General features: G+C 43.0%; 1 protein-coding gene across 1 annotated transcript in view; it reads right to left on the reverse strand.

Moving 5' to 3' along the window:
• The window catches only part of dtnbp1b (dystrobrevin binding protein 1b), a 30,094-nt gene extending 18,083 nt beyond the window's left edge, over positions 1–12,011 (reverse strand). Inside the window, exon 1 of the mRNA XM_070984144.1 lies at positions 11,473–12,011. Within this exon, the coding sequence (XP_070840245.1) occupies positions 11,473–11,518 (46 nt within the window). The 5' untranslated portion in view covers positions 11,519–12,011. The remainder of the gene's footprint in view (positions 1–11,472) is intronic.
• Between the last annotated feature and the right edge of the window lie 442 nt (positions 12,012–12,453).

Below are 12,453 nucleotides of genomic sequence, written 5' to 3' on the forward strand. Positions count from 1 at the left end.
ATGCCTTGTTTTACGATGGGCAGCGTAGTGCTGAGCTTCTAAATTAGGAACTCTGGCCAATCTGATCCTCACAACAAGGCAGTTACAATCTTTAGAGACCAAAAAAACACAACAAAAAAAAAAACAGTCAGAAAAAGGAAACCAGAGTGCACACATCCCCTCAGGTGTTTTGTGCAATCTAACTCAGGCAGCTGGGCTATTCTGGACAGGCGAGAGCTCTTCACCATGTGATACTACTGTAGCACGGTTAAAATGGAAAAACATGTCGACTGTTTGTAAGTGAAACCGGGTGTTTGCAAAGATATACACACCCAATATGCACATGTACTCGAGACACGCATACACGCATGCGTTTATATTTCAGGAATACAAATTTTAGACTTCTAGATCAGGCTTTGATGCATTATGCAGCAATCTCCTCTTTCCTCCCTATACCGCAACAAATACAGCCTTACATCAGCAAAACCATCTGCAAGCTCTCAGGGAAGACGCCTCTCCAGAATGACCTATTCACTCAGTGCTTTATTCCTCTATTTTACTAAGCAGAGGAAAGTGAAGAGGGAGAGGCAGGAGACTGAGAAGTGGGATGAAATACATCTAAGGCTGCGAAGCCGAACTTGAACTTCCAACACTGCAGAAGCTTTGACACAAGCAGACCATAGAGTATCTGTATACAGCCTACTGTATGTGATGAATAATAACTGAGCTCTGCAGTGCTCACTATACAGCGAATTATTAAAGATCAGGTTTGGGGCCCTGGCACATCATATTGTTAGTATACCCTATAAGTTAAAAATGCAGTCAGCTGTGAATAGTTGCACGTGTTGTCATACAAGTTTTATCACAATCAAGTCAGAGGCAGTGCAGCGCTGTGGTTACACAAACGTAGCGAAGATGGCACAGAAACACAGCATAAGTGAAGTGAAGCGCATGCACATTGAGGGACAACAAAAGCATAAAAATGTGAAAATCTCCTTGGAAAGAGCTGCACAGAGTCTCAAGTGGAGCCGGTTCATATTCCAATAACCTTGACAAAGTTAAAAAAAAAAATGCCTACAGCTAATACAACTTGAAAGGAGGTGTTTCATTTAATAATCTTTATGTTCATCTCTGAAACTTCACCAAAGACAAAGAGTGTAGAGTCTCCTTGTGCATGAATATCCCATCAGCTCAGCTGAGAACACGTGTTTTTGTACACAGTACAGTAAAAACATGGTGCTAACAGGCCCACACACATGTTCCCTTTGATCAATCTTTCATCGTGTTAGAGCGAGAGCTGGGTGTGTGTGGCGGACTGTATGCGGGTCTTCTCATTCAGGGAGGCTGATAAATGATAGATTAGCTTACATGCAAGGTAAAATTCTCAAGCAGGTGTTTGGGCATATGTGCAGTATGGCTGTTTTATTATTTAAAGTTAATTTAATCATGGAGGATGGTTGGCAACAAATGTATTTTTCCGGGATCACCTGGAATGAGTCAAAAAGGTTTCTGAGGGCAGGTGGGAATTAATGCTTCAATCTGTAGGAACAGTATTGTGCTCCCTGTTTGTTTAGAGTTTGGGTGGATTTTAGATAGAGGAGAAGACCACCGACAGGTCAGCAAACCAGTGATGGATCCCACATTTAACTGAGGTTACATGTACAACAACCTCATGGTTACTGTTAATATAGCTATCTGTTATTTGTAGTCATGTTTGGCCCACCATCCATGAAGAATTTGATTTCTGTGAACAGTCAAACTGTCTGTGAGCATCTCAAATATTGATTTCTGAACTAGGTTTTAAAAGAGTATTATTTCGGTTTGACACGTTCATTTATTAATTTAACAACAATCTCCATTGAGTGGCGACTCAAAGGAGTCTCACAGAGACGGCGTCTTTGTTAGGTTTTCAAAGGAATCGCGGAACAGAGATTTCCTGACAGGGTTGTTTTATTCTTTTTATTAAAGCCCTGATCAGTTTGTCAACTAAAAGCCCACATTATATACTGTATTTTCCTCCTTCACTTTTTCGTCTCTTTCTTGGACCCTAAACTTTGCCTTTATTCAGCAACCTCGTTTCCTCCTTGCAGGGCTCAACAACAGTGGAGAAGCTCCCAGCTGCAGGCGGTGGCGGTAATGTTTGTATAGATTTAGGTTAAGAGGCAGCCAAGTGGGATAATGGAACTATTGTATGAATCTACAAATGTGATTCCTTCATGTCTCCAAGAGCTGACCTACTGTCATCCTGTGGTGACCAAGTGAACGGGAGGGTCCGAGATATCTGTGTGCGTGTGTGTGTGTGTGTGTGTGTGTGTGTGTGCGTGCGTGCACCAAGGTTTTAAGTACATGAAACATAACCATGGTGGGCACATAATTATCTAAATCGATTGCCCAAAGTCTGGAAAAAGGTTTTTATTTCACATTCAGTCTACCCGAGATTAATTTAAAAACATGTCAAGGCAAAGACTGGAAGGATCCATCCAGCCTTGTTACAAAAGCACTGCATCATTTTAGGGCTGCAGCAAAGATAAAAATTCTTATTAACAAGATGATCGTCTCTTGGGATTATACTAATCTTTTTGAAATTGCCACCTCCAGCGGGAAGATGCACCTATTTCCCACATCTTTTCCAGGTGGCTCAAAGAAGAAGAGAATGACTTTATGTTAATGTCCTGCACAGGTCCAATATATCAATTCAACAGATGACCTCAAGGTGAGGCTGACAGGATGTTCACAACATGATCCATATGGCTGAAAACCTCCACCCAGCCCTCAAGTCATGCCAATTAAATGCAACTAAATTTCTGGGGAGAATGGTGCAACAGGAAGAGACTAAACCAAATGCTGCCCTAATAAACTGGGTGACATGCTGCAGAGGATTTGTGAGATGAAGATGTCAAGCAGCAGAGTTTTGTTGCTCTACAAACTGAGGTTGCCGTTGCAAAATGCTGCGGTATACTCTACTCGTACGGTAGAAACATTTAGATACGCCGCCGCTGTGCACTCCACTGCAATTCCCATTTCAATGACATTTTGATGTCACTGCAAATGGGCCATGTAAGCAGGCCCATGAGCAAAAATGAAAGGGTTATGTTCCTACACAAACAACCCTGTCTCCTGGAAATTACATTTATATACAGCCAATTTGCATTCATAATCATGTGCTGACAAACATAATCGCTGCTTGGATTACGTTCAGAGTCAATGTTTGTTTTTAGTGAATGAAATACTAGATGTTATGTGTGGTGCTGGAGTCGCAGGGAGGTGGTCGGGACGGATGGTGGGTGGACTGTGACATCACAATCCAGGATTCACATCCTGACTGAGGTCAGGTCTTGGCAACAAAAGCGCTCTGGTTTAGGTTTGAAAGAGATCATGATTGCTGCTGACGTGCTCTGCATTAACACAGACTGTGATCTTACTAAGTGCCTGAACCATAAAATATGTGAATAATGGTGTAATCAGTACGAGTGGACAGTGCATTGCATGATTGCCTATTCCGGCGGACAATGAATGAAATACGTTGTTCATCAGCATACGTTCAGTATCAACATTTTTGCGACTTGCCAGGTAGGTTAATTACCAACCTTATCTCATTATGTTAATACAAATGTAACTCAGTCATCATCATGATTCCTTCAAAACGTATTTGCTGTTGCTAATTAATTGTATGTGAACAAGTCAGAGCTCACGCAAAGGATTGAGGAAACAGTGTACTTTTCCAGTTATTGACATAAAGGTGTCATGGTAATGAAACTAAAAAGAGGTCGTAGTGATGCCGCCCGTAAACTCAATGCTTTCAGCTCTCTATCGAGCTATAGGGCAGAGAGCTCCTTCTTCTCATCTGAGCTGAAGTCTTCCCTTAAATATTTCAAGAGTGTTTTTTGTTCAACCATGTCAGAGATATCAAAAGCTATCAGCAACGTCTCTTTGTTTTGCCAAGCTCCACTTCTCATCTCTGTCACTGCGTATTTCTCACATATTCTTTTGTTGCCCCCCCCCCCCCCCCATGTTACTCCCTCATTTATCTGCAGTCAAAGTGTGCCCTCTTGTTAGCCCCAGCATGAATTGTGAAAAGCCTGAGCTTGGCCGGGGGGAGAGAACGTTACAAAGAGCATTTACACAGAGAGGAGGCAACATCACACATGAGAACACACACACACACACACACACACACACACACACACACACACACACACACACACACACACACACACACACACACACACACACACACACACACACACACACACACACACACACACACACACACACACACACAGATAGAACCCCCATGGGCATGTCTTACTCCATGCTGTGCTCCCCTCTTTGATATTATCTCATCTTCCCTATATTACTTCACTATTTCTCTAATGTAGCACATACATGGTACTGCATGTCCCGGGGCATCATAGTACAAACACTGCATCATGATCATGTGGTTCACTGCTGCTGTCCGAACACATATACCTTTGCCCTTGCAGCCCCATGTACATTCTCACCAGCACATCAAAAGAAAACTTTTCTACAATAGACAAAGGCTATCAGAAAACTTTTTAATCATCTTGACATCCTTCGCATACTGTAACCATTGCAGTCTTGTCAGCAGTGTATCTGTTTTCTTTCCTAATGGCAAGCAGGTTTTAGCAACAGCATCACACCTTGGGATAAAACGCTTGATTAGTGGCCCAGTGATGATGCTGTATTGTCAATCCATCTGTTGTTTTGTTGTGTCGGACTTCTAGTTGGGCCACACACAGTCACCTGGCACGCAGCGGGGAAGCCTTCCCTCCCCCGCAGAAACCTGTCTCGCTGTCTCCCTTTGTTCGTTCACGCGTCGCTTACAAATCTGTGAATACGCACAGGAAAACCGAGAGCAGACACGTTCACTGATATCATCGACACACGTAGTCGCTCGCTAACACAGGAGCACGCACGGTCGAACATTTTCTATTCTGCAGAGTAAGTTACAGAGACAGAGCGAGAAATGGGGAGTCAAGGAGAGAGGAGGGGAAAAGATGTGTTCCATGACCCCTGTCCAAATGAGAGGTCCTTCAGGGGTTACCTGTCTCTGCCTGACCTGAGTTATTTACCCTTATATAAGGCAGCAGGCAGGAGGTGGAGCACAGAGGGAGAGTACAGGCAGAAGAAAGCCTTGGAAAGAAAGCTATAGGAGACCCAGCAGCAAGTCACAGAAGTAGTGATGCCTTCAGCATGTAGACGAGCAGAACTTACTTTAGCAAAAATACAGACTTATATACACACAACACAGAAAGCAAAAACACACAAAAACATTCAACTCACAGGGATTACTGACAGTATAAACTCTGTAACAGACTCTCTGTCTGAGACTGTAAATACTGTCTGTCCAACCATGGACCTAATTAGAACAACTCTCTGGCTGTCTGACCACACTATTACTTTTTTCTCGATCCTCTCTTTCTCCATTTCCCAGAGGAGTGGGAGGAGAGGAGAGAAAAAAAGCGATAACCCACCTGCTGAGGTACATCACACAGGGATGGAAAAAGCAATTTCTAAACCATCTGTGACCAGGATCTGAGAGAAAACCAGATTATATCAGCTTCTTTTTTTGACTAGAAAACAGATTTTGGGTTTCGATAGATGTCTGTATGAGAATGCCTGGTGGTCTTTGTTGATCTGTGCGTGTATCTGTGAGGTTATTTTTGTATGTCAACATGTGCAATATGATTTTTGACAGGGTGTCATCTTGGTCCTCCAGTTTTACATCATCCCAGCACGTCTGTGAAGGTGTTTGAAAATCTGATACGCTTAAACTCAGATTCATCCCTCTGACTCACCCACCACTGAAGTGACTGCAGCATGCCCTTAAAATAAAACAACTGCTATAACTGTGTGTAAAATTACATACCAGCCAATATTGTCCCTTTAATTACAATCATTATACCCCATGTGATGTGTCTAAGTATTTATTCTTTTCTCATGCCACACAGCTCAGAATATCATTTCTCAGCATGATAAGTAGTGGGAGCCCTGTGAAACTTAAAAAAAATGGATGGATAGCAGGATGAAAGTTAAGCCGATTTGGTGATCTTTCACTTGTACCTTTTGAAAGAAATAAACAGAAATCTCACAAAGGTGCTCAGATGCATCAATATTTATAATGACTGACCAGAAATCATTGTGTGCCAAGTTATGTGAACGTGAATGGGTCAAACAAAAACAGGACTTTCACCCAGGAGACTACTGCGTACAGTATGTAGTAAAACTTGCCTAAAAACACACTGCACATGTACTGGAAATCCCACTGCATTAAACATGTTAAACTGCACCTAAACCTCACTGAGCGCGTGGAGCCAAACCCTCAACCAATATGTTAAAGCTTAAATAATAAACAGCACTATTGTATGTGACGAGGTCCTAGTTCTTCAGTTTCCACTGTGATTAATTTCTAAACATCGAATGAAACGTCCTGTCCTCCAGATAGCAGAGGCGAGAGATTCTCCATTGCTGCAGTCTGTGATCTCTGTGCAACCTCGCTACCACCATCACCACCAATTAGCAGACTCCCAGATAGTGTGGAGGCCTGTCCTACTCTCCTACATCTTTTTATTATTCTTTCTCATTATCTGTAATGTGCTTTTTGGTTCGGCTCAGTCTTTTTAATTCCTCCCTCCACCAATAGTCTCTTTCTATTATTCCTGAGTCACTCTCATTCTCTGTCTCTTCACCCACTCTCCTTCATCCTCCACCTGTTATCTTCACCTCCTCTATTTTAGCCCTCCTCTGCCACACTGCTCTCTTCTTCCTCTGCCGTCTCTTCTCCACGCTGTCATCCTCTTTCAACGTTCATTGTTCATCTCATCTCATTTTTATGCCCTCTTTTACTTCTGTCTTCTTTCTTCCATCGAATCATTTCCTGCCCTCCCACCTCCTCTGTCTCTCCCTCCCTTTTGCTCTTTCTCCCGTTGTCTCCTTTCTTCGTCTGTGGCACTCTTTGTAACATGCTGAATCCCAATAGCATCCTTGCTGCTAGACTGTTCCTCCTATCTAATTGAAAAAGGGTGATCTTATCGGAAAGATTGCTGGGAGACACAGGCAGTAGTACAGTTGAGTAAACAATATGAGTGTTGAGAGGAGACAACATGCTCAGGCTTTGCCAACAACACCTGTTAAACCAGGTGGACACTGCCGGCAAAACACGCAGTGGGCTGAAAAGAGGCGGGAACAAGCTTGACAGAGAGAGAGGGGACGACACATGAGAAAGGCAGGTATGTAAAGTGAGATCTAAATTCCTGATCCATGGCTGACATCCCTGCAATTGTGATGGGTAAGTGGGTAACAAAAATAAAAGACAAAAGGATGGACAGACTATTAGCATCATCACAATCTGCATGGAAAGACAAGGTAATTATGGCTCATGTGGTTCTGCGTGCACATGTGAGTGCATTACTTGACATTTGTGCAACTGCACACACGCGTCACTTATACAACAGTGGGAGCATCCGACACAGAGGCTAGATTTTCACAGGGAACTGAAAAGCTGCCCGCTTAAACACACAGATATAATTACTTTTTCATGTCGATTGCAACAAAAACCAAACAAACAAAAAGTGGAGTCAGTGAAGGTTTAAATGTGATAATTAGGTGTTATGGAAATCAAGCCGTGCTCTGCCCTTCGATGGCACAGATTGAGATGATGGTGTGACTTCCTTGGAAATGAACACACAAATTAAGACACGTGTACACAGTGTCTTTGTTTACATGCTACGCGAGCAATGTTTGAATACGCTAATTAGCAGGCTAACTGCAGATTAGTTACGTGAGACTGCAGTGCACGGAGAAGTGTATGCGTGCACAGACACACACATAGCCTCTCAGTCACAAGAGACACTGCATAAAAAGTCAACATAGGATTCAAATATTTTCACTTGGCAGCAATCGTGTCACTTACAGTAAGTGTTTAAACTTTTCAGCGCAAGCAAGCATTTGGCTGAACATAAAACACTTGAGCACCCTCTGTGCCGCCGCTTGCTAAATGTCACATCTCAGACACTCCTGCTACCTTTTCTGTTCCTCCATTACATGCCAATTTCTAATGAGAATGACGAGTCTGAACCCAACTGGGAGAAACATCGACGATGAAATCAACAACACATTTATCAGAATTCTGCTTATCACAGCTAACAAATGGGAAAAATGAACAACCACTTACATCTGTACACCAGATGAAAGAGTTTAAAAAGATTTGGGGTGGTTTTCTAAAATTTCTAGAGTCCACAGCATAGTCCTCCTTTTATACGATCTGAAGTACTGTATCAAACTGTCATGTGGGAGTCAGGCATGTTTGTTTTATAGTTTTTCCTTTTCCCTTGATCCTGCTCTTTCATATAAAATAATACACAAGAGCTATTACCTGTTATTATCCATTATCTGTTTAAGCGGGATGGTCGGCCATCTATGTGATCATACTCGTGCATTGTTGTATTATTCATCTCAAGGGCTCTTATGTTACAAAACCAATAAAGATAAGAATGAGTAGACTAGATGCTAATTGCCACTTTAAAATGTCAGCCATGGCATATCATTAGCTTGCCAACATACATTATATTGCACACTGATACTGCTGTAATGGGCACCAAAACCCCATTTAATACTCTTTTCTGAATAGAGCTCAATATTTATAGAGATTTTATGCAAATACCAATAAACTCTCAAGAGTTATCGCATTCAAGATTGTCTATAATCCTCTCAGCAATATTTTAAAAAATGTTTTTTTCATTTTATCCTTGAGAACTTAACTTATTCGAGAAAAAAAGCTGCGCTCCTCTGGCAGCATTAAAAGTTGAGTTTGCTTGTGGCGTTGGCAGTCACAGAAAGTGCAGGAGCCAGCTACTGTACCATATTTCAATAGTCCAGACCCCACTCATTAAAGCAGCACAAAAGACTAATCACAACTGCAGCGCTTTGATTTACATGCAATTAAAGTTTCATGCGAACCCAGATAAACCAGACAGGAGGAGAGCAGAGAGGAGGAAGATGAGAGACGAGGGGGAGGAGAGGAGAAGTGCTATGGGATACAGAGGAGAGGAGATTAAGGAACAGATGAGACACCAGCAGAGAAGAGAGCAGATGTGTCCAGCAGCCAGGTGCAAAAAAGAAAAAAAAAAAAAGAAAGAAAAGAAAGGTGGTTGACAGAGGGAGGAAGAGGGGAGGGGAGACGAGGAGAGGAGAGGTGAGGCAAGCCATCATTTGGCAGGAGAAGTGATGACACAGCACATCCATCTCAGTGGCAGGTGCCTGCTGTTGCTCCTTTACAGAGGACACAAACGAACAGAGAGAGAGCTCTGCACCAGCATCACACCGCGATAACACCAGAGCCAGGCTGCCGGAAAAGCGTCTGAAAGAAGAGCCTTATCTAAAAATATTACTAAAGGGCTTTAAACACATGTCCAGAAATAGCCCATAACTATTCTCTATTTTTGTATCAATTGGTGTAGCATTATGTAATTACAGTATCTCATTTTTAATCATCCAAAAAAAACAAAAAAAAACAACAGCAAAAACACAGCGTAAGCTGTTTATTTGATGTTTTAATGAGTTTCTATCATAAATTATTAACTATTCTGGTATTGTCTGGGTATGTTCCTTTGATATTTACAACAAAGGACAATTCACAACTCATGAAATGGAAATATGAGTCAAACAAATGTTCCTCTGCATGATTACATCGTTCTTTTCTTCATTTGTTCAATCTTCAACTACTCTAATCTCCATTTTTTTTTTCTTTTCTTAAGAGCTGAGACTATTGACTTGTTTCTTCAGATGCTGTGTTTGGTTATGTAACATTATTGCTAGTAAATCAGCAATCGTAGCTTGAGGCTACTTGATATTTCCATTTGAGGGCACCGCTCTATAAGAAGGTAATGTGACGGATGTGTCTTGACAGGGAACGAACTGGTCAAGTACAAAGTGAAGCAGCCAAGAACTAGAGCTAAACATGTGAGAGCGAAGTGGGAGTTACACAACAATAAGCCAGCATATTACTCAGCCAAATTATTGAACACACAATGATGTAATTAGATAAAAAAAAGCCCACAGTCATAAACACACAATAGGTGTCTACATTGGGTGGGTGTGTCAGAGTGTGATCATTAACACATCACCCAGACACACAAAAGCTTTCCAGGCGAGTTATATACAAGGTTGGGCAGTAAATAACAACGAGAAAATAACAGGAGGGAGAAGGGGAATGAAAGCGAGAGGAGGGGGATGGTGCAATAATAATGAAAGCAATAAAAGGAGATCCATTTTCCCGAATGTGATCTGTGCCTCAGTCAAGCCAGTCAATGTATGTGTATGTGTGTGCGCGCGCGTGTGTGTGTGTGTGTGTGTAAGAGAGGAAGATTTTCTGAGTGTGTGTTCCCACTGAGCCCTCAGATGAGTCAAAATGAGTCACATCATTTTATCAATCACCCACTTACAGTACAGCGATCATTTGGTTTGGTGTGTGTGTGTGTGTGTGTGTGTGTGTGTGTGTGTGTGTGCGTTGCTTGAGGCCAGAATGAAGTCAAACATTAAAAGTGCAGAGCAGTCCCACACATTTTCACCCACTGAATAACTGATACTCCTCACGCTATAACATTATGGCCATATTTCTTTATCAGAATCGCTGCAGCGTCTTACAAAGTTACTGCCACACATACAGGACAAACATACAGTAGACACACACACACTTAAAAAGGCAGCCAGCACAGCATTCCACTCTGACTCATTAATTCATCCAAACAGAAACAAAGAAAATGAAAAACTGAAAGCACAGGACTGCATCCTGGTTAACTGGCTGTGCCGTCTTTCCAGGATAAAGTGAAATACTCTTCAGTTTGACAGCAGTGAGTGACACCAACAGGTCCTCTAATCTCTTCCTCTCTCTGAAAAGATACAGCTGGCTTGGTTGTCAATCGATGCACAGCACCTTTGCACTAGAGCGACAGCTGGAGGCGCTCCAGGGAATATGTAAACAGACTCATGCATGTTCCCTCACACTCCCACATTACACACATCGCCAAGCTCTCCTTCCATCATGTTAACATGAACAACTATGCACACACAGGCATACATTATTGCCCTTTATCTGCACTAATGTGCATATCATCTGACCCTACACATACTGTAGTGTTACACAATCAAACTCTTGGCATCTTCACTCCCACTGCTCACCATCTTCCTGCTGCGCATACACACACAACTTCACACTCCTACTACCAATAGAAAGAAATTTCATTTTGCTTGCAATGTCTCCATTATTAATAACAGAATGTGTTTGCTGTCACATCGCCTTGAACTACATGTCTCCTCCTTTCTTAACCAGGTCTCCCCTCAAAATAAGGACCTTCTATTCGACTGGACAAAAGGAAGCTTGGTTGCAAACATGCCACACAGAAATTTGACATGCTGGAACACACACATCGCCACTCCCAATCACAAAAGACGAAGAAAAAAAAAGTCACTTACAGGAGTTCCTTTGGCTCCCGTCTGTTGCACCAGGCGAGGTAGACATCCCAGCAGGATGCTTTTTGCCCTCACAAGATAACCAAATGGGAGGGAGGGGGAGGCAAACAGCTCAACGATTGTACACCAAAAACTCCACCGATCACAACAACACCTGCCTACCACGCATCCTCACGCTGGCTCTCACTCCACACACATGCTCCTCCGTACAAAAGATGCTCCAGAAACGCTCACACGCACATTCTCACACAGATCCGCTCGCACGCTTGCACACACTCAGACGGGGAGCGTTCTCGAGAGCCCGGCGCCCAAGAAACACACACGTGTGCATGTATGAAGCGATGCTGCACCAGTGTCTCGCTCCGGTGTGGAGACTGCTGAGGCTGACTGTGGAGAAAGAGAGAGAGAGGAGCGAAGACGAGTGGAACATACCACTGGCTGCTGCTGAGCGAGGGAGGAGGGGGACCGGAGGAGAGGATGAAGAGAGGGGGTGGGAGAGAGGGTGTGTGCAGGGAAGGGAAGCAGGGAGCGCAGATGATTATGAGTTTGTGTGTGTGTGTGGCTGCGCATAACCCATGAACAGATTTTCCTCTGACCTTTGAACACACACTAATGCCTCTTAACCCAGTCAGCATACTTTATACACCTCCTTTGTTTATATGACTCAGCGCTGGAGGAGCAAGCTATTTTCATAAATAGGGATGAGTACCTAATAAAGTGGATACAAAGTAAAGATGTCAGGGCAGCAAAACAGAATCACTTTCAAAAGGTTAGGCTTCTCCTCTCTGCGTTCATCACACACACACACACACACACACACACACACACACACACACACACACACACACACACACACACACACACACACACACACACACACACACACACACACACACACACACACACACACACACACACAATCACGCTGTCAAGCGAAATACTTGCGCCCACACCCACTCGGTCTGCCTCCACTGCCTGAGGGGG

This window comes from Chaetodon trifascialis, chromosome 17, assembly GCF_039877785.1.
Source record: "Chaetodon trifascialis isolate fChaTrf1 chromosome 17, fChaTrf1.hap1, whole genome shotgun sequence".
In the NCBI taxonomy this organism is placed as follows: domain Eukaryota; kingdom Metazoa; phylum Chordata; class Actinopteri; order Chaetodontiformes; family Chaetodontidae; genus Chaetodon; species Chaetodon trifascialis.